At 44.6% G+C, this 24,718-nt stretch overlaps 1 protein-coding gene across 1 annotated transcript in view; it reads left to right on the top strand.

The window, feature by feature from the left end:
* CCSER1 (coiled-coil serine rich protein 1) overlaps positions 1-24,199 on the top strand; it is a 934,040-nt gene extending 909,841 nt beyond the window's left edge. Inside the window, exon 11 of the mRNA XM_015418598.1 lies at positions 23,714-24,199. Coding sequence (XP_015274084.1) covers positions 23,714-24,199 — 486 coding nt within the window. The remainder of the gene's footprint in view (positions 1-23,713) is intronic.
* Positions 24,200-24,718: the final 519 nt, after the last annotated feature.

Below are 24,718 nucleotides of genomic sequence, written 5' to 3'. Positions count from 1 at the left end.
AATACGGCATCCTTTCAGTTTCGGACCTCAGTCGTGCCTGATGAAATGGATATATTATACTTATAAAGAACCAAAGGATTTGGCTATGATTTTTTGATAGGAACTAAGATTACACAGGGGCAGTGTGGATCCAGGAAGTGATGACAGATGTAAGACACACCCATTGATTCCTCCAGGGTGCAATTGAGGCTCTGTGGTATGTCAGCTCCTAACTCACTGGACTGTACCAAGAAGCCACTAGACTAGCTTCATTTGCAGGACCAACCCTGTGTGCACATGTACCACTGGTAGTTAGAAGTGCAATGGGATTTTTGTAATGCATTGATAATGGTTAAGGAGGGATTTAGGTAAAGGTAAAGGTTCCCTTGCTCGAAAGCCAGTCGAATCCGACTCTAGGGTTGCGGTGCTCATCTCCGTTTCAAAGCCGAAGAGCCAGCGCTGTCCGAAGACGTTTCCGTGGTCATGTGGCCGGCATGACTAAACACCAAGGATTTAGGGAGAGTTTATTTTGTTCTTTGAGTTGATGCTACTTCTCAGATAATAGCCACATAAAATTCTCATCTATGGTGCAATTCTTTTTTTTTAATTAACAATTTTTATTGAAGTTTTAATAGTACAAACAGATATTAATACCAAAAATAATCACTTCAGTATTGACAGAATTTTTTTAAGTATCATTAACATCTTGATATGTACATCAATCAGGTAGGATAAACAAGTATTCAAAAAAAAAATTTTTTTTTTGAAAAATAAGAAATATAACTGTAAAACACATAGACATTAAGACTTAGCAAATTAGGTGTTGATAGTTGTTTCATGTATGGATGACTGACCTGTTAGGTTATTGAGTTATTAGCAAAATGTTATACCATTGGATCTTGACTAAAACAATTCTGTTTTTCAGTTTTAGATCCATTTTGTGTAGTCTTTCCATGATCTATGGTGCAATTCTAAGAAGAGACACACTATTCTAAGTCCATTGAACTTAATAGCCTTATAAGGGCATATGTCTGCTTAGGGCTGTACTGATAATAAACGTTAAATTTAGGGTTGCCAACCTTCAGGTGGTGGCTGGAAATCTGCTGTTACAACTGATCTCCAGGTGACAGAGATCGGTTCACCTGGAGAAAATGGCTGCTTTGAAAGGTGAACTCTATGGCATTGTACTCCATTGAAGTCCCTCCCCAAACCCCGCCGTACTCAGTCTCCAACCTCAAAATCTCCAGGTATTTCCCAATCCCGAGCTGGCAACCCTATTAACGTACACATTTAAAAACTCTTCCCTTCTGAATAAATATGCACTTTGAGAGAAGGTGATCAGATGTGAATGGAGTTTGGAACATGCATTCAAGGTGGAGAACAGAATGTGCTCAGATCTGTTGACATTACTTGGACTTCAGCTCAGGAAAAAAAATATAGTTAACATCAAATGTATCCATGTTTAAATTCTAAACATTCCTAAGAAGTACATTTCTCCAATATTTTGAATTTGTCTTCTTATAGTGATATGTTAAGGCTCCATGGCAGGATTTTCTAGGAACTTTAGGCAAAGTAGCTGAGATTTGATTTTTGGCTTTTGCATGTGAGCACAGGTATTTCAGATCCAGATGCCACACACTTGAAGTCACATACTTCCTCTAATGGCTGTTGCATTTGAGATCCTGAGCCTGGGACCAATGCTCCCTCTAAGCTGTGAAGTTTTTTGAGCAAAATTCTACTTTGTGAGCTACTGGCACTAAAGTTGTGAGCAATCAATTTGGCTACTGCATAAATTCGTTTGCTCTGGAGCCATCCTTCCTGAGCTAAAACAAAAATGTGTGAGCTGGAGGCTAAAAAGCTATGAGCTAGATCACACTAATTCAGCTTAGAGGGAACACTGCCTGGCTGGGACTCTAATTTACAGGGTTGTACCTTATTGTGTAGGTGGCCGCAGTGGCTCAGAGGTTAAAGACGCTGAGCTGCAGACCAGAAGGTCTGTAGCTCGGCAGTTTGAGACTCTAGTGCCACGTGATGGAGTGAGCTCCCGTCTGTGGCCTCAGCTCCTGCCAACCTAGCAGGTCAAAAGCAAGAAATTGCAAGTAGATAAATAGGTACCGCTTCAGTGGAAAGGTAACAGGGTTCCATGTGCCTTGCCGGCCACATGAACATGGAAAAGTCTTCAGACAGTGCTGGCTCTTTTGCTTGAAAATGGAGATGAGCACCGCCCCCAGAGTCAGATTCGACTGGCTTTCGAGCAAGGGAAACCTTTACCTTTTACTTTACCTTATTGTGTTACCCAAATTGGTCTCCATGTCAGGGCTGTCACATGAAGAGCATCCCCTAAATGAGAAAAACTGGATTCTGAGTCCCAGGGTAAAAAGGGATTGGTTAGGTCTGTATGTATACACAGACCGATTTCACACAAGAGCTGTGCTGCGGTCGCGCCTCCCTTTGCCCCGCTTCTATTGGTCAATTTCCCACTCGAAGCCACACGACTGCATGTTGACCCGCGGCTTCACCCGATTTTCCCTGCGATTTCATGATTTTTGAGGATCACGAAACCGCGTGGAAAATCGTGCAAAGCCGTGGGTCAAAATGCGGCCATGCGGCTTCGAGTGGGAAATTGACTGATAGAAGCGGGGCAAAGGGAAGCACGACCGTGGCGCAGCTCTTGTGTGAAATCAGTCCCAGTGTACATCCTGGAGCAACAAATCTCAAAAGGAAGAAAAGATGAAAGGGAGACACATACTTTACTGGCAAGTAGCTTTATTACCCTATCCAAGGTACAGAATAGAAAGATGAGGAAGCAAGACAGTAGTGCAGGATGGGAAGACTGAATTATTGAAATGGTAACGAGACTGAGCAATTTGTTATGGCAATATGATAAAAAACCATTCACATTTGCACAATACTAGGGTTCATATGTATTACTTTAAGCTAACCCAAAATGGGGTCTTCCCACATGGGTAGTCCAGTAATCTGGAGAGAAGGAATAGGTGACTGATTGCTCAGTAGAGGGCCAAAAAGTAATTTGGGATAAATGGGAAAGAAGATTTGGAAAGGCGAGAAAGTAGTCCCTAGTCAGGTGAGGATGCAATGGAGGAAAGCCAGTTAGCCGTAAGGCTGGCCAATCAGGATCACAGAAGGAAAAGTTCTAGAGAGTCCATTCAGGAAGGAAAGCAGAATGGGGGGGGGGGAAGCATACTCCAATGATTTCAGTGTCAGTTACAATGGAAGAAGAGGTCAGGGCAGAACAAACTACCTGAATGGAGGGCTTGGCATGCCTTTTTATGCCCATGGATTAACCTGGGCATGAATAGGGGAAGCAGTACTATTGGCTGAAACTGGTGCAGAGTTAGCATCCGCAATGCTGTTGGGCCAACACTGCAGGATCTGTTTGCACTGTTGTTGGTGGAACTTTAGGATCTGAGACCCCATTGATGAAAAGGTCAAAACCTGAGCTGTCATTGGCTAATTCAAACCTCCTGTGGTCAGGCGGCACTGGTAAGCACTATATCACTGATATAATGGAGAAAGGAGATGTGTCCAGCCCCAGAAGACAAAATTAACATGCCACAGATCTGTTGACAATGGCCAGAAAATGTACCGATAGAAATTACTGGGCTCTTAATTTAATTGTCATAGAAGACTATATATTGATCCCCTCCTTCAGTCACCACTCAGCCAGCTCTTACTAACTCCCCTGCATACCATCTTCCTGGCTGCTGCCAACGAATATTGCCCACTGCCCTACCTAATTTGAACACTGAGAAATTACTGATGGGGGCTGGATTCTGGATTACAGAGAGGAGGAGAGAGGAAGAAAGACAAAGCAACTTTCAAATAGACAAAAATGCATACAGAGAAAAGAATAAAGGGATGCGGTGCATGTATATTAATGGCATTATCCTCGCCTGGTGACACATTCCACAGGAAGAGAAGCATTTTCCATCAATGGATGTCAACCTGATTTCATTGCAGTATTTACTGAAGCACTACGTGGCTAGAACGGGAAAGCAATTCATATTATATATTTTCCTTTCTTTAGGATAGGAGGCACAAGCAATTATTAACACACAGTCTCAGCTTCACTCAGGAAATAGAAGAGCTGATTTAAAAGAAAGGGTGACAGTGCCGTGCGCTCTTATCTGCTTCAGAGCAGAAAGAATGAATCCAAGCAGTTTAATCTCAGAGAAAAAAAACCCACAATACTTAGTTTCCCCCCAGGTGCTGCATGCTGAAAAAGAAAGGGGGGGGGAAGAACCCATCCAAACAAATTCATGTCACTATGAAATGTTCGTTGCTAATGCAATGCTAAGTGAACAGAACTTTTTTAGCAGACGGCTGAGAATTTACCATGGAAATAATGACAAGCACACTGAGACTTTAGCAGGACCCAAAATAGAAACCAATGGCTGGCTAAGATAACCTTAAAACACGGCACAAAACGAGTCGGGTGGAGAGACTGTATAGCCAGATTGCAGCGATTGTGTTCCCCTTGCTGTCGCTGGCTACTTGTCAAAAGCCAGCCTTCCACCCCTTGAACAAATAACCTGGGCCTGGCCCTTGCACGGGGAAAGTCATGCTCGGCCTAGAGACTGTGTATGGGTGCATGTTTTGCACATGCACCTGTGCGTAAAGCCGCGTGAGCTGTGGAACACTCCTGTCTCTTTGCTTCCTGGCCATGTAGAATGTTGAAGCTTAATGGCTGAAGAAGGTAAAAGGACAAATGAAGTCCTACAGAAAATGAGACCAGTCTTCAAACCACATGCCCCATTAAGTAGCTTCAATAGTGACAGTGCAATCCATTCCATCTGCTGGCATTGTCAAAGCTTTGTTTTGGTTTACTATGCCACTTGATATTATATTTTGCTTTCCCCAAGTACCTAGTCTTTTACGAAATCGATGCATTAGGGATTTTTTAAAAAATTGACCCATAGCTGTAGAACCATCTATAGTTCCCCCTTTATGACTGGCACAAGCCTTCCTGGTTTCCTTTTACTTATAAGGATGTGTAAATAAAATATAATCTGAGGATCTGTTGTCCTTTAATCAAGTACATTCTGCTCTCCCATCCTTTTCTCCCCCCCCCCCCCTCATGCTGTGCTTGAAAATATATTGTGTGTGATTTAAACCTTGTTGGGTCCTTTAAGATCTCAGAAGCTAAGCAAGGTCAGCCTTGGCGAACATTTGGACGGGAGACCACCAAGGAATACCAGGGTTATGATGCAGAGGCAGGCAGTGGCAAACCAGTTCTGAATGTCTCTTGCCTTGAAAACCCTATGGAGTTGCCATGAGTTAGCTGTGACTTGACATCACCTTCCACCACCAGGTCTCAAAATTAGTGGGTATTATGATATAAACAACCCCCCCCACACACACACACACTTTTCTGTCTAAAATTTCAAGACACTGTCTCCTTAATAAGACCTTGAAATGACACAGCTTCTGGTTACTGTTAGATGAACTCCTGATACGCTTTTTGCTAAATCCTAGTATTAAAGCTTCAGAACTGTGTTGCACTACTTTAAAATTGAAAGTGCTATACAGTGGTTATTTTTCAATTAAACCAATTCTAGGAAGCAAATGTGGCTGGGAGAACCTAATTACTTTCAGTAAAACCTCTCCCTGTTCTTAATCCCTAATATTGTCATGGAGATGCTGTTGCAGGATATAAAGGGAAAGGATGATAATCTGTCCCTGAACTTGGTTGCTAGCTAAATGGGTCCTGAAGGTCAGTTCATGTTTCCAGAGCTAATTTAATCATCTGTCCGAGGAGGTGCAGAGAGAGGACATCATCACTCAGTGACTTAGGTAGGGCACACTGAAGCGTCTAGTTCCAGAGAGCTTTTAAGGGAAGAAGAAGAGGAGGAGGAGGAGGAGGAGATTGGATTTATACCCCGCCCTTCACTTGGAGTCTCAGAGCGGCTTACAAACTCCTTTCCCTTCCCCTCCCCACAACAGACACCCTGTGAGGTGGGTGGGGCTGAGAGAACTCTGACACAAACTGCTCTTTTTCAAGGACAGCTGTGCCAGAGCTTGTGACTGACCCAAGGTCACATCAGCAGGTGCAAGTGGAGGAGTGGGGAATCAAACCCGGTTCTCCCAGATTAGAGTCCGCGCACTTAACCACGACACCAAACTGGCTCTCCAGTTGATAAGACTTTGATAAGAAGTTGATAAGACTTTGACAGACCTCTGGTGGACATAGGGAGGTGGTTCTAGGTTAAGGACACCAGCCTCCAGGTGGGAACTGGGGATCCCCTGGAATTACAGCTCATCTCCAGACTACAGAGATCAGTTTCCCTAGAGAAAATGGATGCTTTGGATGGCCTTGTACCCCACAGAGGTCCCTGTCATCCCCAGGCTCCATTTCCAAATCGCCAAGAGTTCCCCCAACTTGGATTTGGCAACCCTGTCCCTCCATCCCTCATTGGTGGCCATGGAGGACCTGGCAATCCTGTTCTAGACCCTTCAGTATTCTTGTTGAGACTGTTTGGTGTTGATATAATTGCACTGCTGCAGCCTTTGGGGCTTCGAGGATGTGCCATTTTATTTTTGAGGAACTGATGTTGCTTTAGTGCCTAGCACGGCTTGTCTGGGAAATATTCTGCATACCTTGTTACTGAATTGTGAGCCTCACATCTTGTGAGACATCTGAACATGTGCCTGTTTCTCCTGGTGAAATCCAAGAAGGGACTTCACACTTAACCCAAGAACATTTTTCAAACTGGACAGTTGCTTTAAAACCTGGGAAATTCCTTGTGCTTTACTGTACTTTGCTCCTACGGACGGATCATTTTCATTCTTGCTCCAGGGATGTTTTCCTCTCTGTCATCGTGTCCATAAAAATTAAAAGCAGACTCAGTGAAAACATAGTCCGGCCTTGTTCTTCTCCCCCTTCCTTGTCAACAATATGCAGCATGCTCTTTTTTTCTTTTTTCTTTTGGTCAGTCTTGATTTTACCATTGTGGAATTTTACACTGAAGCTGAGAGATGGTTTCGCCAATGAACATGACAGGGAATGAATAAGCAGGTCTTTGCCAACTTGCACGGGTCTCCTGCTTTCATCTCTGCTTCTCTGTCTAGTATGAATGGAAAAGGTCCCTGTCCGTGAAACTCTGGTTGGGGTAGGAATTCCGTGAGTAGAGGGGAAAAAGCAGAGGTGATCGTTTTATCAAATTAGTTTTACACCCTATCTCCCATTTTTGCAGTAGTTGATCACTTTCTAAGCAATAGCTTTTTGCAATAGTTGATCCCTTTCTAGATAGCAAGCAAGGAGTTTTGGTGTGCAAGTAGGTTAATATGTCCTCCAAATGACAGTAATGTGAATATGGACTATCCCATTATCATTTGCCCATGCTTTATAATAGAAAAAAATAAAGAGTGTGATTCAGCTGAAGTCAAGACCTTCCTAAATTACATAGTTTTCAGGGTGAGAGATATGAACATGCGCCTGTTTCTTCTGCTGAAATCCAAGCTGGGACTTAATAGGCATTCATTTTAGCTGGATCGTGTTCATACTTACTGGTGGAATTCAAAGCATCACATAGACAGGAGCAAAAAGTGGAAAAGCTTGATCATAATAGGTTTAAAAAAAAATTATGTATTCATTTATCTGCAGAAAGTTACCAAAAACAAACCATAAAAACAACAACATAATAATTATCAATGTTAAAAGAAGCTATTTGAGATGCCATTAAAATACAGCATCTGCAGCTGCCGTACACAAAATCAGAGTATTGTCCATCTTTGGTGGGGAGAGAGGAAAACAGAAATTAGTTAAATAATAGGTAGTGGTGAGAGACAAGAGGTAGGTAGGGTTGCTGGCTGGAGCTCTTCCGCTGTTGCAACTAATCTCCAGGCAATAGATATCAGTTCACCTGAAGAAAACAGCTGCTTTGGAAGGTGGATTCTATCGTATTATATCCCATTTAAGTCCCTCCCCTCCTCAAACCTTGCCTTCCTTAGGCTCCCCTCCCCAAATCTCCAGGTATTTTCAAACCCGGTGCTGGCAGCCCTGGGGGTAGGTAGGTAGGTACATAGAAGAAGAAGAAGAGATTGGATTTATACCCTGCCCTTCACTTGGAGTCTCAGAGCGGCTTACAAACTCCTTTCCCTTCCCCTCCCCACAACAGACACACTGTGAGGTAGGTGGGGCTGAGAGAACTCTGACACAAACTGCTCTTTCAGGAACAGTTGTGCCAGAGCTTGTGACTGACCCAAGGTCACATCAACAGGTGCAAGTGGAGGAGTGGGGAATCAAACCCGGTTCTCCCAGATTAGAGTCTGCACACTTAACCACTACATCAAACATAGGTAGGGAGGTAGGTAGGTAGGGAGGGAGGGAGGGAGGGCAGAGAGAGAGAGAGAGAGAGAGAGAGAGAGAGAACATACGTGGGATTTTGCTGCTGTCTCTGCCCTCCCAACTGTAAGTTTCAGGGTGTGGAAGGAGATAATGAGGGGGCCTAGAGAGGGCGATCATAGAGAGGAAGGTCTAGCTGGTCTGTACAAGACTCGGTGTGAGCCCAGGCCCAAACTCAAAGGGATCGAGACTCCTCTCCATTAAATTTTGTTGGCTTGGAGGAGAAGGAATGGGTTAAAGAAGATAGCCTTCTGTTGAGCTTTGTTGTACTGGCGATACCTTTTGTAATACTGGGCCACTCCTTGGGAAAGTGGCAGATACGTGCACTGCACTGCTATGAGAATATTCTGATCGTGTCACTGATTGCCCACGGATGCTTTCTTATTATTATTGCTTGCCTCGCTTGCCTTTTAAATCCTAGCAGAAGGCGTAAAATATCCACTGATGTATTCTAATCGTTATCAGAATGTTGGGATCCGACAGAGTTTTGGGATTTGCCGCGCTAAGAGTTATAGGAAAGTTAATTTGAAACGTAGTGACAAATAGTAGCAATAACATCCCGTAAAAATTTCCTATTTGCTTCAAACGGTGAGAATGGTGAGAAAGATCTCCAGGTACCTAGAAGTCAGAGTATATTACTGAAAATACAGTGATTTTTTTTTTTTTACACAAAATATATTAGAACTTTCAGCTTTAGTCCTTTTAAACTCTTGGTGTTTGCAACGGGTGATTGTTACAGCACCAACATAGAGGCCTTTTAAATAATATTGTAGCTGTTTGACAGCCTCTTGTTCTGTGAAGGCTCCCTAGCTGCAGGAGAATCACTGTGGTCTAGCGGTTGGAGCAGGAGTCCCCAACATGGGGCCTGTGGTAGCACGACGCCCACCGATACCTTTTCTGTTGCCCACCAAGTCATTTTAGAAAGTGGACAGTGCCACGTGGGGCCTTTACTCAGTAGGGCTTCTGAAATGTTGAGGAGTCACTATTAAAGCTATATATAGCTTAATTCCCTAACATTTTGTAGCTGGCTGTGCCTTGGGTAGTAGCCATTTTGTGGTTGACTGTACCGGCTATGGCAGCCATTTTGTGGTTGTGCCCTTCACCCTGTATCAGAATTCCAAAGGTGCCCACAGACACAAAAAGGTTGGGGACCCTGGGTAAGAGTGTTGGACTAGACTAGGGTGCCAGTCCCTCTCCACCATAAAGAACACTTGGGTGAACTTGGCCAAGTTACCTTCTCTTAGCCTAACCTTCTTATCTAGTGTAAAATGAAAGCAGGGGAGAAGACACTGTGGGTGCGTTCAGACGGGGGCTTTACACCGGTTAGGGTGCCGGTTCCAATCGATGTACTTACCGGCGTTCAGACGGGGCACATCTGCCTCCTCTCCCTAACCGGTGTAAAGCCCTTTACACCGTTGCACTCTGCTACCAGGTCCCAAGTGGTGGTATACAGAGTGTAACGGTGGTAAACAATGCACCCTGGCGTCTGATCGCTGTCCACCGGTGCCTAGGCATTTCCGTTGGAAGCCTGAGGCTTCCGGCTTGCCCCCGCCATTTTATTTTAACCCTAAGCGATATGCGCTCGGGCGAAGCTTCGCCCTGAGCGTCTGTTTAATTTTTTTTAAAAAACTTACTTTACCTTCCCGGAGGAGTCCGGGACTTAAGGGAGGCCAGGTTGGGATTTAAACTTTAAAGGTCAGTCCTTACCTTTAAAGTTTAAATGTAATGGGGGGGGGTTGAGCATGCGCAAAAATCGCCATTCTCTGAATGGCTGCCTGTGCGCATGCTCAAACTGCTTAAAAAAAAAATGCCGACGCCCGCAGCGTGTGAGCGGGCGTCCAACGGAGGCATCCGGAAGAAGGAGGGTGAGTCTGATCGTGTTTCTGCCGGCATAAACTGCACCGGTTCCAACCGATGCAGTTTATGCCGGCAGAAAGGCCGCGTCTGAACGCACCCTGTGTGAACTCATGAAGTTGCCTTATATGAACTCAAAACACTGATCTATGAAGATCATTGTCTGCTCTGACTGGCAATGGCTCTCCAGACTCTGCAGAAGAGATCTTTTGCATCACTTACTGCTTGATTCTTTTTAACTGGAGAAGCAAGGATTGAAGCTGGGACCTTCTGCATGCCAAGCAGATGATCTATCCTTGAACTGTTGCCTCACCCCAAGCCACAGACATATGTGCCCCTTTTTGCTCCTGTCTTTTCCTTGGACTAAGTGCTGAAATATACAGTTGTTGTTCTGGTGACACTGGCACCCAGCTTTTTTTCTATTCGATAGTGTCTGATATCATTTATATTGTTTAACATCACCTCATCCTCATATTTGTCACAAGTCTTTGTTTTTCTTATGTCATTTATACACTATCTGATACCATTTCCACACCGTTTATATGCCATTTTCTGCCATTTATATGAAACCAGTACAAAAATAATACTGGAAAATGCACTAATTTTTATTTGAAAAATGTGGCTTGAGGAAAGATAAACCGATGAGCAAAAAACCCCATCTACTCCTGGGTTGTTTCTCACAAAGGAAGCACGACATTGACATGAGGATGTTGAGCTCCAGCAAGACAGTTTCTGAAAGGAAGTCTCACCCCTATGGCATGATGTGCATTTCTCAGACTGAATATGTCGTCAGTGACATGTTCAGTCTGACGGTTGGCATTTGAACTTGAAGTGTAAAATTGTGTCCTGAATATATGTGCCAAGCTTCATGGTCCTGTCTTCAAGCAAGGAAGATATTTTTCTTCCCCTCCCCATCTTTTTAATATGGACATGACCTGGTTTTCATTTATGATCTGCCAGAGCCATCTCTGGATGAGAAGGTTGAGGACTTAACTCCAGTATCACCTATGGAGGATCTCCAATACTATACAGAGCAATTGACCAGGATGGAATTATGTCCTGAATGTTTGTACCAAATTATATTTGGACATTTTTAATTTTCATGGAATCATGCAAACATAGAAACAAACAGAATGCCAAGTATGCAAATTGAACAAAAGACCTCGGCCAATTATGTGACAGAAATGCGGGGGGGGGAGAGAACTTTATGAGACAACCCATAGTCATGCTTGATTTTAAGCTGCTGAAGGAGGCCTGGAAATCCCTTTGGGGGGATTACAGTAAATACTTTTCATTCATTTAGCTTTAATTCACTTTATACCTGGTAGATTTACGGATGGTGAATGTACCACCTCCTGGCTTGTTTCCATACCACATACACACACTCCACCATGCATTATTTCCATACCCTTGGTTTTGTTTTTCTCTCCTGGATGGTGTTGCCAGAAGGCAGAGTTAGCTGATCAATAGGAGCTAATTCCGGTTGATGTAAAAACTCCAGTGATGGTTTCAGAGCATCCTTGAAATCAATAGAGTGCTTCTTAACAGACTAAAATGAAGAACAATTACATAGTCTGGCTGAATTACATTCCATATTGGATCATTCGCAGCCCTGGGAATCGGTGGGCATGAAACCAAGGTGATGTAGAAATTAAGCAGTTGACATGGTGACAGATGGGATAGACCAAGGAGCTGATTTAACTGGCGTTGGTAAATTACATCTGCAGTTAAAGAAACTGTCAGGACCACAACCACAGTTTAACATAACATGAAGACAGGCATCTAGACCAATAAAGCTGCCTTAACTCAGTATTGTCTGATGTGACTCCCATCCAGACTCTCAATGCTCTTAACTAGAGATGCCATGGATTGAACCTAGGAACTTGTAGATCCAAAATTTGCACTCTGGCACTGAGCTGTGGTCCCTCCATCTGAGGAAAGATTGAAGGTTTCATTCTTTCTCTTGCTTGTAGAGGATTATTTTGGATTAGGGATGGGCACAAACTGGGAAAATGCAGTTTGCTTAGTGGTTCATGGTATGCCTGTGTGAACCACAAACTGTCATGAACTTTTAGCTGCCAAATGAACTGGTTCGGACTGTGAGGTTCATGATGTGGTAGAACAGGCTCCTGGCATGCTAGAGACACCAAACATGCAGGGTATCTCTGGCTGACTCTCCTCTACTGGTTCACTATGTTTGGTGAGGATAGGAGTTACAGGGTCTGATTTACAGCCCCCCAATTAATTTGCCCCGAGGAATGTGCTTTCTGCGGAAACGACAGGTGGTCAGTTTGACAGGCACAGGTTCAGGAGGTTCAGGAGTGTACAGAATGGACCCTGTGCAAGCTAGAGACATCAAACTTGCAAGAGTCCTCCCCCTTATGCTCTTCTACATGTCCTCCAAGTTATGTGCATATTGGACTTTGGGGGTCTAAATTATGCCCCCCCCAAGTAGATGACCCCAGGAAAGTGCTTTTGGGGAAAATGCCAGACACAGGTTCAAAAGTGCAAGCTACACATGTCAAATGCACAGAGAACCTTCTGATGTTTCCAAGGCTGGAGAATTCCGCCCCCTCTGTTGCTTTGAAGTTGCTTTGTTACTTTGAAGTTTGGCAAACATTTTGTTTGAGCAGAGACAGTCTGTAAAGAGATGTATCCATTCATGAACCTCCATGAACTACCACAAACTGCTTGGAAATTGTGGAAAGTTCATGCCAGTAGACCTGCCACAAACTTCAGTTTGTGAACCATGAACCCTCCAGCATTCATCATGATCATTAGTACATGAGCCAGTTTGTGCCCATCCCTATTTTTGATGGCATATTCCCTGATGAAGCCATGTTATATCTCCTGACAAAGATATGTAATCTTTCCTTAAAATCTGCTTCCATTCCTGAGGATTGGAAGGTAGCTAATGTCACTCCCATCTTTAAAAAGGGTTCCAGAGGAGATCCGGGAAATTACAGGCCAGTCAGTCTGACGTCGATACCGGGTAAATTGGTGGAAACCATTATTAAGGAAAGAATTAGTAGGCACATAGATGAACAAAACCTATTGAGGCAGACTCAGCACGGTTTCTGTAAGGGAAGATCTTGTCTCACTAACCTGTTAGTGTTCTTTGAGGGGGTGAACAAACATGTGGACAAGGGGGATCCAATAGATATTATTTACCTTGACTTCCAGAAAGCTTTTGATAAAGTTCCTCATCAAAGGCTCCTAAGTAAGCTCAAAAATCATGGGATAGAAGGACAAGTCCTTTTATGGATCAAAAACTGGCTAGTTCATAGAAAACAGAGAGTGAGTGTAGGTGGGCAATTTTCTCAGTGGAGGGTGGTAAGCAGTGGGGTACCGCAGGGATCAGTACTTGGTCCACTGCTTTTTAACTTGTTCATTAATGATTTGGAGATGGGAGTAAGCAGTGAAGTGGCTAAATTTGCGGATGATACAAAGTTGTTCAGGGTGGTGAAAACCAGTGAGGATTGTGAGGCACTCCAAGGGGATCTGTCAAGGATGGGCGAGTGGGCGTCAACATGGCAAATGGGGTTCAATGTGGCCAAGTGCAAGGTGATGCACATTGGAGCCAAAAATCCTAAATATAAATACACATTGATGGGGTCTGAACTGGCAGAGACTGAGCAAGAGAGAGATCTTGGAGTTGTAGTGGATAACTCACTGAAAATGTCGAGACAGTGTGTGACTGCAATAAAGAAGGCCAATGCTATGCTGGGGATTATTAGGAAGGGTATTGAAAACAGATCAGCCAATATAATAATGCCCCTATATAAATCAATGGTGAGACCTCATTTGGAATACTGTGTGCAGTTCTGGGCACCACACCTTAAAAAGGATATTATAGCTTTGGAAAAAGTGCAGAAAAGGGCAACTCGAATGATAAAAGGGTTGGAACACTTTCCCTATGAGGAAAGGTTAAAGCGCTTAGGGCTCTTTAGCTTGGAGAAAAGACGACTGAGGGGTGACATGATCGAGGTTTATAAGATTATGCATGGGAAAGAGCAGGTAAAGAAAGAGGTACTTTTCTCCCTTTCTCACAATACAAGAACTCGTGGGCACTCCATGAAACTGCAGAGCGGTCGGGTTAGAACGGATGGACCTCCTGATGGCACCTGGTATTTCTGGCCACTGTGTGACACAGAGTGTTGGACTGGATGGGCCTTTGGCCTGATCCAACATTGGCGTCTCTTATGTTCTTATGTTCTTATATGATGAATGTTTAAATACAAGGGGAAAATTCAGCTCTCTGGAGAAGACATAGGTTTGGATCCATTATGTTTAGCTGATGATGAAAAGGGTTTTTGAGAAGTCCCTGTGGACTGCTAGGGATGGGCATGAACTGGCTCATGAACTAAATTTAATCATGAATCTTGGCCAGTTCATGGTTTGCAAAGTGATGTTTGTGGAAGGGCACCCAGCATGAACATTTCACAAACTTTGGTGGTGTTTGTGGCAATTTGTGGCAGTTCATGAATGGATACATTTCCAGACAGACTGTCTCAGCTCAATTAAACTGTTTACAAAACTCCAAAGCAACAGGGGGCCAGAATTCTCCAGCCTTGGAAATGCCAATAGGAGCCCTCCAAAGCCTAACAGGCACTGTTAATTGCCAGTAACAGAGTTCCCATTCTCTTCTATGAGATCAGAAAGTGCTCCCCCCCTCTCTGCTCAGCTCCACACTCTTTTGTTTATGGGCTCAGCTGTTTGCATCAGAGTTACAAAGAGCCGCAAGAAACTTGCTAGCCAAGTAGCAGAGCACATTCATTTATTCCATCCTGATTGTGAACTCCTCTTCCCTGCTGGGTTTCGGTGTTAGGTGGACTCAGGGCTCTTTGACACTCTGTCTCTCTGCTCTCGCTGAGTGGTGGGGCTTAGCTATTTAGTGCCTTGGCTGAGTGAGGACCCACATTTTGATTGTGATTCCTCTCCCCTACTGGGGTTTGGATGTTAGGTGGACTCAGGGCTCTTTGCCACTCTATCTCTTTGCTCACACTGAGTGGTGCGGCCTAGCTACTGGGTGCCTTGGCCGAGTGAGGACCCACATTTTATACTCTTCTGATTGTGAACTGGTCTCCCTGCTGGGGTTTGGGTGTTAGGTGGACTCAGGGCTCTTTGCCACCCTTTCTTTATGCTCACCCAGAGTGGTGGGGTGTAGCAACTGGGTGTCTTGGCTGAGGACCCACATTTTGATCATGATTCCTCTCCCCTGCTGGGGTTTGGGTGTTAGGTGAACTCATGGCTTTTTGCCACCCTGTCTCTTTGCTCATACTGAGTGCCTTGGCTGAGGACTCACATTTTATACCCTCCTCATTGTGCACTTCTCTCCCTGCTAGGGTTTGGTTGTTAGGTGGACTCAGGGCTTTAAGCCAACCCTCTCTCTCTGATCACACTGAGTGCCTTTGCTGAGGACCCATGTTTTATGTCCTCCTGATTGTGAACTCCTCTCCCCTGCTGGGGTTTGGGTGTTAGGTGGACTCAGGGCTCTTGGTTATGCAAGAGAGGTAGGGCCAGATAATAGCCTTGCATGACCCAGTAGTCCAGGGGATCAACGTGTACTCCCTCACCATCTGCCAAATGCTCTGCCATTGCACGCTTGGCATTCCCACCCCTGTAGACCCCTCCCCCTCGATTCACTTCTGACAACCAGTAGTGGGTCTTCTCCCTGGTTGGGCTCTTTGAGGTTCCCCCCCCCAGCCTCTTCAACCTGCTGTTCCCTCTGGTAGTGATGTAGCCTCTGCAGTCTTTGGCCGGTAGCCAAAGTATTTGCAGAGCTTACACTTCATCAGATTCATCTAGCAGCAACATAGATGGGTGTGTCCTTTGCAGGTGCCTGCAGATGATGAAGGAGGGCAAATGTTGGGGTGATGCCCCTCCGGACATGGGTATGGTACACCTGGCACTCTGTCACACAGGGAGGGTGCAATGATGTTTCCAAACTGTGGCCCTAGGATTGGAGAAGGTAGGAGGCACAGCTGCTTTCTGGTGCTAGGTTGGGAAGGGCCACAGAGGGGTGTTCTCGTGGCAGGAGAAGCAACAGGGAGTTAAAATATTAAAATGTTAAAAACAGGGAGGATGTTTTCCCCCTCCTCGAATCACTGCTGTCAGTGTCTTCCTCTCCAGAGGGTGTTAACAACTACTGGTATCTCTGGGTAGTGCTGCTAACAACTCTTTTGCCCCTGTGGAAAGCCCCAGTGCCAGGGACAGATCTGGGGCAGGAGGATGTGTGACCCCTGGTGATGCCCTGCTAGAGCCAGGCTCCAGTGGCCTGACAGGATGGGTTTGGTGCCTGGGGGCAGGGTCCTGTTGTACACAGAAGGTGGAGGACTTCTTCCCCCCACAAGCTCCCTTCCCATGTTCACACCCACTTTCACTCTCACAGCACACAGTTTTCACAGTCAGAAAGGGGTGGGAGGGTATAAATCTGTGAGATCTTTGTTGAGGATTCATAACTGGGACACCAGAAATGTAATCCACCCCCAATTTGGAGAGATTGTAGATCAACAGGCGGCAAGGTTTCCTGTGGATTTGGTGTGTGTAGCTTGCAGGGGGTCCATTCTATACACTTTTGAACCTGTGCCTGACATTATCCCCAAAAGGACTTTCCTGGCTTGACCTTAGTCCTGTTGGGTTTACAGTGCCACAGTGGCACTGGTTCTCCTGCGTACTTTGCACTGGTTCTGCTTGTCTTGCAAAAATTCCCCCCACCTTCCGTTTCTACTGCAGAGATTATCTGGGACTTTGATACTTTGATTTTGCTCTGCAGGGCTTCTGTTGTCCTTATTTTTTTCCTTTTTCTTCCCCCCCCCCTCCATTGGAAACAATGGAGGACAGAGGCGCCTACTTTCGGGGGCTGTAACTCATAAATCCAATCCTCACCAAACGTAGAGGACACGTATAGGAGAGTCAGCTGGATATCCACGGAAAGTTTGGTGTCTTTAGCTTGCATAATACTTCTGAACCTCCTGAACCTACACCTGTTATTTCCTCAGAAAGCACTTTCCTGGGGGCACCTTCTTTGGGTGGGCGTAACTCAAATCCCATAAATCCAATCTTCACCAAATTTAGGTGACAAGTAGAGGAGAGTCAGCTGGAGATCTCCTGAGAGTTTGGTATCTCTAGCAAACCCAGAGGGCTGTTCTACCCCATCACAAACTTCATGAACTGAACCAGTTTGTCTAGCATCAAAAAGTTTGTGATGGTCCGTGGTTCAGAAACTGCACACACCATGATCCATGAACTGAACTGCCCATCCCTATGGACCACCTAAAATTGTTATGCTGGGGGTTATGGGACCTGCTTGGACAAAAGGCATGTGGAACAAGGGCTGTATTAAGGAGAAAAATTATGGTAGTGGAAAGTGCTGTCAAATCACAGCTGATTTATGGTGACCTCATAGGGTTTGTAGGGGGCTACGGTGGCTCAGAGGTTACAATGCTGAGCTGCAGACCGGAAGGTCTGTAGTTCAGCAGTTTGAGACCCTAGTGCCACGTGATGGAGTGAGCTCCCGTCTCTGGACCCAGCTCCTGCCAACCTAGCAGTTCGAAAGCAAGAAACTGCAAGTAGATAAATGGTAGGAAGGTATGGTAGGAAGGTAACAGCGTTCTGTGCACCTTGGCGTTTAGTCATGCTGGCCACATGGCCATGGAAATGTCTTCGGACAGCACTGGCTCTTTGGCTTGGAAACAGAGATGAGCACTGCCCCTTAGAGTCGGATTTGACTAGCTTTCAAGCAAGGGAAACCTTTACCTTTACTTTACATAGGGTTTGTATGGCAAGAGGTGAACAGAGGTGGTTCGCCATTGCCTGTCTCTGCAGAGCAACCTTAAACTTCTTTGCTGATCTCCCATCCAGGGACTCCTATCCAAGTTCTAACCCTGATTAGCTTCCAAGATGTGGTGAGATCAGGCGAGGCTGGGCCATCCAGGTCAGGGCAAGGAGAAAAATTGGGTGATATTAAATGGAAAAGCTGGCTGGATCCAACCATTGTCCTTTGGTGTTGAATGGGTTCTGAGCATTCACTCCTAAATTGAAGGGAAACCACCAATAAAATATTGCCACTGTGGAGTCACTTTTGGTCACATGTATAATTTGCATTTCATGACCTTTTGCCCATTCATCTCATCTAATCCAAGATGCACATAATGATTAAATGGTCTGCATGGAGTGAGCATCCCTGTCTACAGCAACAGATACACTGAGTCATTTCAGAGGAGCCTGGTTGTGCAACATAATCTACATGGAGGTGTACAGCTACATCTGTGGCAACTCCTAATGCAGAAGACTTCTTCCTTGAATGGATCTCCTTTGTTGGATCACCAAGGCCAAGGAGATAGTTGTGAACATTCTCGGTACCTTTCAAAGGCAACTCAGGAGCCTTTGTACTGAATATTATGGGGCTAATGTGTTAAACAAATAGCTTTTTCCAATGCAGGATTATATAAATAAATCAAGGAATCTGATAACTAAAGGCCACTCAAGGATGATAAAGGGAAAAGTCTGGGACCCTTTAAATATGGGCATGGGGGGGGGGAGTCTACAGCTCTGGTTTTAGTTTTTCTTAAAAATGTGGTACTCTCTTTTACTGTCCGGATCTTGTATAAATCTCCAGAATCTTTTCCAGCAGTGCTTTCCATGATGATTCCAGAGAGTAGCTGCACTAGCATGCTGTAGCAAATTAAACAGGAGCCTGATGGCACCATAAAGACTAATAAAATGCATTCCAGAACAGGCTTTTGTGAGTCAGAGCTCACTTTGTTAGATGTGTGATGAATTGTATCTGACAAAGTGAGTTCTGACTCCTGAAAGCTTATGCTGGAATAAATTTTGTTTAAAGTGTGCCCGGTCTCCTCCTTTAATTCTTCTTTTGCAGTGCTCGTCAGTTTCATTTGCTTTGTACCTGACCCCTCAAATTGATGCCTATTGCACCTGTGGTGCTCTTCGGTCACCACACACTTGCAGCAATGCTTGTAACCACTCATGGGCAACAGAGGTAGTGCACCATTTAGCACCCAAAGGGGCCATCTTTCCGGGCACACTGCTACCCTTTCCCAAGAGTAAATACACTGTAGAGTATACACACTAGATGGCTACCCAAAACAGCATTATTTTCATTCCTTATATCTATATGGGGTAATCCCAGATGGAAAATCTATGGATAATTCAAGACATTAAGCCTTGAAGTACCAGGATTCACATTCAGCACACTATTGCCTTAAGGATCATTATGGGAAAACACTGGGTCAGCACAGCAATGCCAGGTAGGCTAATCTATGCATGGGTACCGTTCCAACACTGTCCTTTCACGGGCTTTTTTCTGTGGCTGCTCCAATATTATGGAATAGCCTAGATCTGTGTCTCTCTTGCAGTTTTGAAGGGTGTGTAAAACAAACTTAGTTAAAACTGCCTTTTGCTCCTCAAGAAGATCTGTGAGTGCCTTCAGTGTTAAAGGGTTTGTGTGTCTCTCTGTGTGTGTGAGAAGATTGTTTCAATGCTGTTATTTTTAAGACTATATCTTCAGTACCCTTTGTAGTGTTGTTACACACTTTGGATCCTAGTTATCTGGCATTATAAATGTTTGAAATAAATAACTATCCATGCATTGCCTTTTTTTTGCAAAGATGCCTGGAAACAGAACTCTAATGAAGACTAAAATAGGAGGGGCAAACTGCACATTTCCTCCCACTATCAAGCAAAACAACTGAAGCAGCTATAAGACTATTTGATACTTATCACTGCTGTTGTTGTGATAGAATTAGAGCTCTGAAAGAAGGACGTGCAGAACACATCCCACGAGAAATTTCACAAGTCTTAACAAATCCCACCCCCCCCCAGCCCCAGAATTGTTCAGCTATTTCTGCCAAGCAGGAATCTCAAAATTAGCCACCGAAGTTCACATTAGGCAAAGCTGACATTACATGGCATTTTAGGGATATCCTGCCTGCACATTTGAGAAATGTTATTATTGCTCATGGGCCCAGGTCTGCCCACCTAATTTACAAGATCTTTTTTTGGGGGGGCTTTTAAAGAGCAACCAAGCAATCAGAAATATGGCTGGAAAAGGTCCAAAAAGTTCTGAAAGGCCTAGGGTTGCCAGCTCTCAGTTGAGAAATTCCTGGAAGTTTGGGCGTTAAGTCTGGTGAGGGAGGGGTTTGGGGAGGGGAGGGGCTGCAGCAGAGTACAATGCCGTAGAGTCCATCCTCCAAAGAGACAAATTTATCCAGGGGAACTGATCTCTGTAGTCTGGAGATGAGCTGTAGTTCTGTGAGATCTCCAGGCTCCATCTGGAGGTTGGCAACTCTAAGAAGGCCTCTTGAAACTTGATCTGTAAACTTCAAATTATAAAAGAAACAAACCGGGACAAGGCTAAAGAAATGGTAGTATATCCACAAATACCTTTAAAGGATGCATGTGTAGTAAGTATATTACGGCTGGTATCTCATCCAGTAACTGGAGCTTTGGAACTGTAATTTCACTAATGACTAAAAGGAGAGAGAAACATAAAATGTGCTAATTGCGGTGTGAATTATGGCATGGTACCTTTTAAAGAATTCCCTTGAAAGTGTGTATGGTCTGCATTTGTGGAATGGAGCAGATTTATGTCTCTCCTCCTGTCACTTTTTTCTTTCTTTCAGCTTTTCCTGCATGCATATTTTAGAAGAATAATATGAACTGAATTAGATTTGTGTATATGAGAATCAAGGATTGTGCATTATGATGCATCTTTAAAACAGGAGGCAAATTTCACCAGTTCAGGTTTTGCCTTTCTGCACATGAATTTTCCGTTACAGAGAATGCATAAGAGTATTTTCATCACAGTTGAGGGAATACGCTCTTGAGACTTGTGAACCACTTCATGGAAGTCAGCTTTAGCTACCTGTAGCCATCATCCTGGGAGAGTAGATAGTTCTTTCTCTTGTTTGTGGGTCTATACCACTGGAGCCATTTCCCTGTGACTCAATTCCACACTAGGGGTGTGCACACACACACAAAAAAATTTTTGTTTTTTTTTTTGGTTTTGAGTATATTGAACCTGAAAAATATTGGTATTTCCCAAATCCCAATATCATTATGGTATCAGGATTCAGGAAATATTTGGGATTGCTGATTTTTTTCAGCTCCATTATACCCTGTGGGGACCATTATAGTCAGTGATCCCCATAGGCTGTAATGGGAAATCAGGATGGGGTATCTGGGGCTCAGGGGGGTTGTTTTTTGAGATAGATCTGCACACAAAACTTATACCTTGAATAAAACTTTGTTGATCTAAAAGGTGCCACAGGACTCAGACTTTGTTTTGCCACTTTGAAGTTCACTTGTCGCTTGGAGAAGGCATTTAAAGGGACTGTGTTCCTTTTAAATATCTTTTTCCCTCCTTTGGAAACAATGGAGGTTGGGGGCATCTCCTTCAAGGCTCATAGAATTGGACCCCCTAATTCAATCTTTTTTAAACTTGGGGGTGGGTTTGAGAAGAGGCAACAGCAGCTATGCTGCAAATTTGTTGCCTCTACCTCAAACAACCACCTCCAGAGTCCCAGATACCCCAGGCTCAATTCTCCATTATAGCCTATTGAGAGCATTGACTGTAATGGTTTCCATAGGGTATAATGGAGAACTTGCCACTAGGAGTTCACTTACATTGTGGCTTGCAGATAGCTTTGCCACAAATCAGTGAGTTCATCCAGAAGGTTTTAAAGGGAAGGCAATCCTTTTAAACACCAATTATCTGGTGGCCCCTAAAATCCTGTATTTTTTTGGATTTTTCAGGGCAGCCATTTTTAGATAGCTGAATCAGCAGCCCACTCGGTAACTGGCTGAGAAAATACCCAATAAATACTGATAAGGTATTTATCAGGTATTTTTTTGGCTCAGTTTATATCAAGCACACACCCGTTTTCTACACCACAGAAGAAGAAGAAGAGGAGGAGGAGGAGGAGGAGGAAGAGGAGGAGGAGGAGTAGTAGTTTGGATTTATACCCCGCCCTTCACTACCCAAAGGTGTCTCAGAGCGGCTTACAAACTCCTTTCCCTTCCCCTCCCCACAACAGACACCCTGTGAGGTAGGCGGGGCTGAGAGAGCTCTGACAGAAAGTGCTCTTTTTCAAGAACAGCTCTTATCAGAGCTATGGCTTGCCCAAGGTCATCCAGCCAGGTGCAAGTGGAGGAGTGGGGAATCAAACCCGGTTCTCCCAGATTAGAGTCTGCATACTTAACCACTACACCAAACTGGCTCTCAGTATCATCTGTACAATGCAATTATGAATGGGATGCAGGGTTGTCAGCTCTGTGTTGGGAAATACTTGGAGACTTCGGGGGTGGAGCCTGAGGAGGGTTGGATTTGGGGCAGGGAGTGCCTTCAGTGGGGTATAATGCCATAGAGTCCACCTTCCAAAGTGGCCATTTTCTCCAGGTGAACTGTTCTCTGTCACCTGGAGATCTGTTGTAATAGCTGGAGATCTCCAGCGACCACCTGGAGGCTGACAACCCTAGTGGGATAATCAACATGGTTACTTCTCCTTCTGAGGTCACTACCACTCAGGGGAAATGGAAGAGTACTATCTGAAGTGGCCCTACCTACCTGACGCATCTGATTGCTTGCTATAGAAGTTCCCAGATAAGTGTCGATTCCAGTCATGAGGGAGCAACAACCAAGCTGCTCCAATAATGTAAGAAAAGCACCGATTAGGACATGGGAGGGACAGCAAAGGAGGAATAGAGTCATTTTTGCCCTCCCCAAAAAAGGTGATGAGAGTTGTCAAAGCTAACTTGATACAGACGTTCTAACAGCCTTCTGCATGAGCGGACTGCATTAAGCAAATCACACTGGATTAAAACTGTTTGTCCTTTGTAGAAATTCTTTGTAAATGCTATGTGAAGTTCGTAGGCAAAACATGTCACCATAGTTCTCCATAAATACAAGTTTTCTTTTGTTTTTTGGTATTTTGTGTGTGTGTGTGTGTATTTGTGTATGCCTAGAAGTCATGACTGACTTCTGGCAACCCCTAGTGGGGCTTGGACATTTCAGAGCAGTGGCTTACTATTGCCTGCCTCTGAGTCCCAGCCCTGGCACTCCTTGGAGGTCCTCCCATGCAAGTACTAGCCAGGGCTGACTCTGCTTAGCTTCCAAGATCTGATGAGATCAGTCTCGCCTGGGCTACCCAGGTCAGGGCTCCATAAATATATGTTGACGTGCAAACACCCAGGTATTTCCCAGAGTACCTCTTTGTCAAATTTCCAAAAGAATGTCCAAGTTATTATAACTAGTAACTCTACCCTTCTTTTAAATAATGACTACAGTTTTCATTTCTATGCTTCTGATGGCTAGGGATTTCTTTTAGCTTTTTGGCATTTGTCTCTATTTTAGTCAACAGTGAAAATGCCTAGCCTGTTGCATAGCTCTCAATGAGACTGGGAACATTATACATGCACGCTCCTAGCTGCTTTGCTGTTAACATGTTCTGTTACTAATGCTTTATCTCCCCCCCCCTTTCTGTTTTCTTTTCACAGGCTACATTTCTAAACAAAATGGTGAGCCAAACTCTCAACACAAAGGACAGAAAGTCAGCACATACACCCACCGAGGACCATTTTAGATACACGCCGAGCAACCAAGCAAACTCCCACGAAAGCAAAAGCTGCCAGCTGTCGAGCGCATGCCTCAGCAGCCTCCTGAAAGAGAAAGATCTGGTGGAAGTGATCAAGCACACGAGAGACGCTTACGAGAGCCTCTCTTCAGAGGTCAGCCAGAACGGCCTAGCCGGAGAAACACAAAGTGCATCCAAGACAACCGCCAAGGCTGAGAATGCCCCTGTTTTTGCCGGGGCCCTGAAGGATCATGCTGCTATTCCCCGACAACATTCTACTTTCATAGGAAGGCTGGGACAGCCTCCCAGAGGACCAATCTCTTTACACATGTACAGCAGGAAAAACGTTTTCCTCCACCACAATCTACACACGTCTGAGCTTCAGACTTTGGGCCAGCAAGATGGGTAAATGGAGTCAGCCAAGCCCTTCGTTCGGTGTTAGGGGGCACGGCGCTCTTTTGAAATGGACTTTTAAAGTTCTCCTCAGCTGCTACCTACCATTTGTTAAAAAAAATTATTACGGCTGTCCTAGGGTTGCCCACTCCAGTTTGAGAAGTTCCTGGAGATTTGGGGGTGGAGCCTGGGGAGGGCGGGGACCTCAGTGGGATATCATGCCATTGAATCCATCTTCCAAAACACCTGTTTTGTCCAGGGAAACTGAGCTCTGCAGTCTGGAGATCAGTTGTAATTCTGGGAGATCTCCAGGCCCCGCCTGAAGGTTGGCAACTCTAGTTGTCTATGAAATCAGAACATTACCTGTAAAAGAAGGAGAGGGATCAGGGGAGGGGGGGAGGGAAACTCGCATGTTAATTTAAATGATTAGCTGGAAATTTTGTCTTGCAAAAATCACTGAATGTGAAATTCTGAATTTAGTGAAGTCAAAGTGATAAAGCTTTATTGACTTCATAGTGGATGGGACCATCTTGAT

Source organism: Gekko japonicus, unplaced genomic scaffold (assembly GCF_001447785.1).
Source record: "Gekko japonicus isolate JY-2015 unplaced genomic scaffold, Gekko_japonicus_V1.1 scaffold387, whole genome shotgun sequence".
Taxonomy (NCBI): Eukaryota; Metazoa; Chordata; class Lepidosauria; order Squamata; family Gekkonidae; genus Gekko; species Gekko japonicus.
This window is presented reverse-complemented; position numbering and strand designations above follow the sequence as displayed.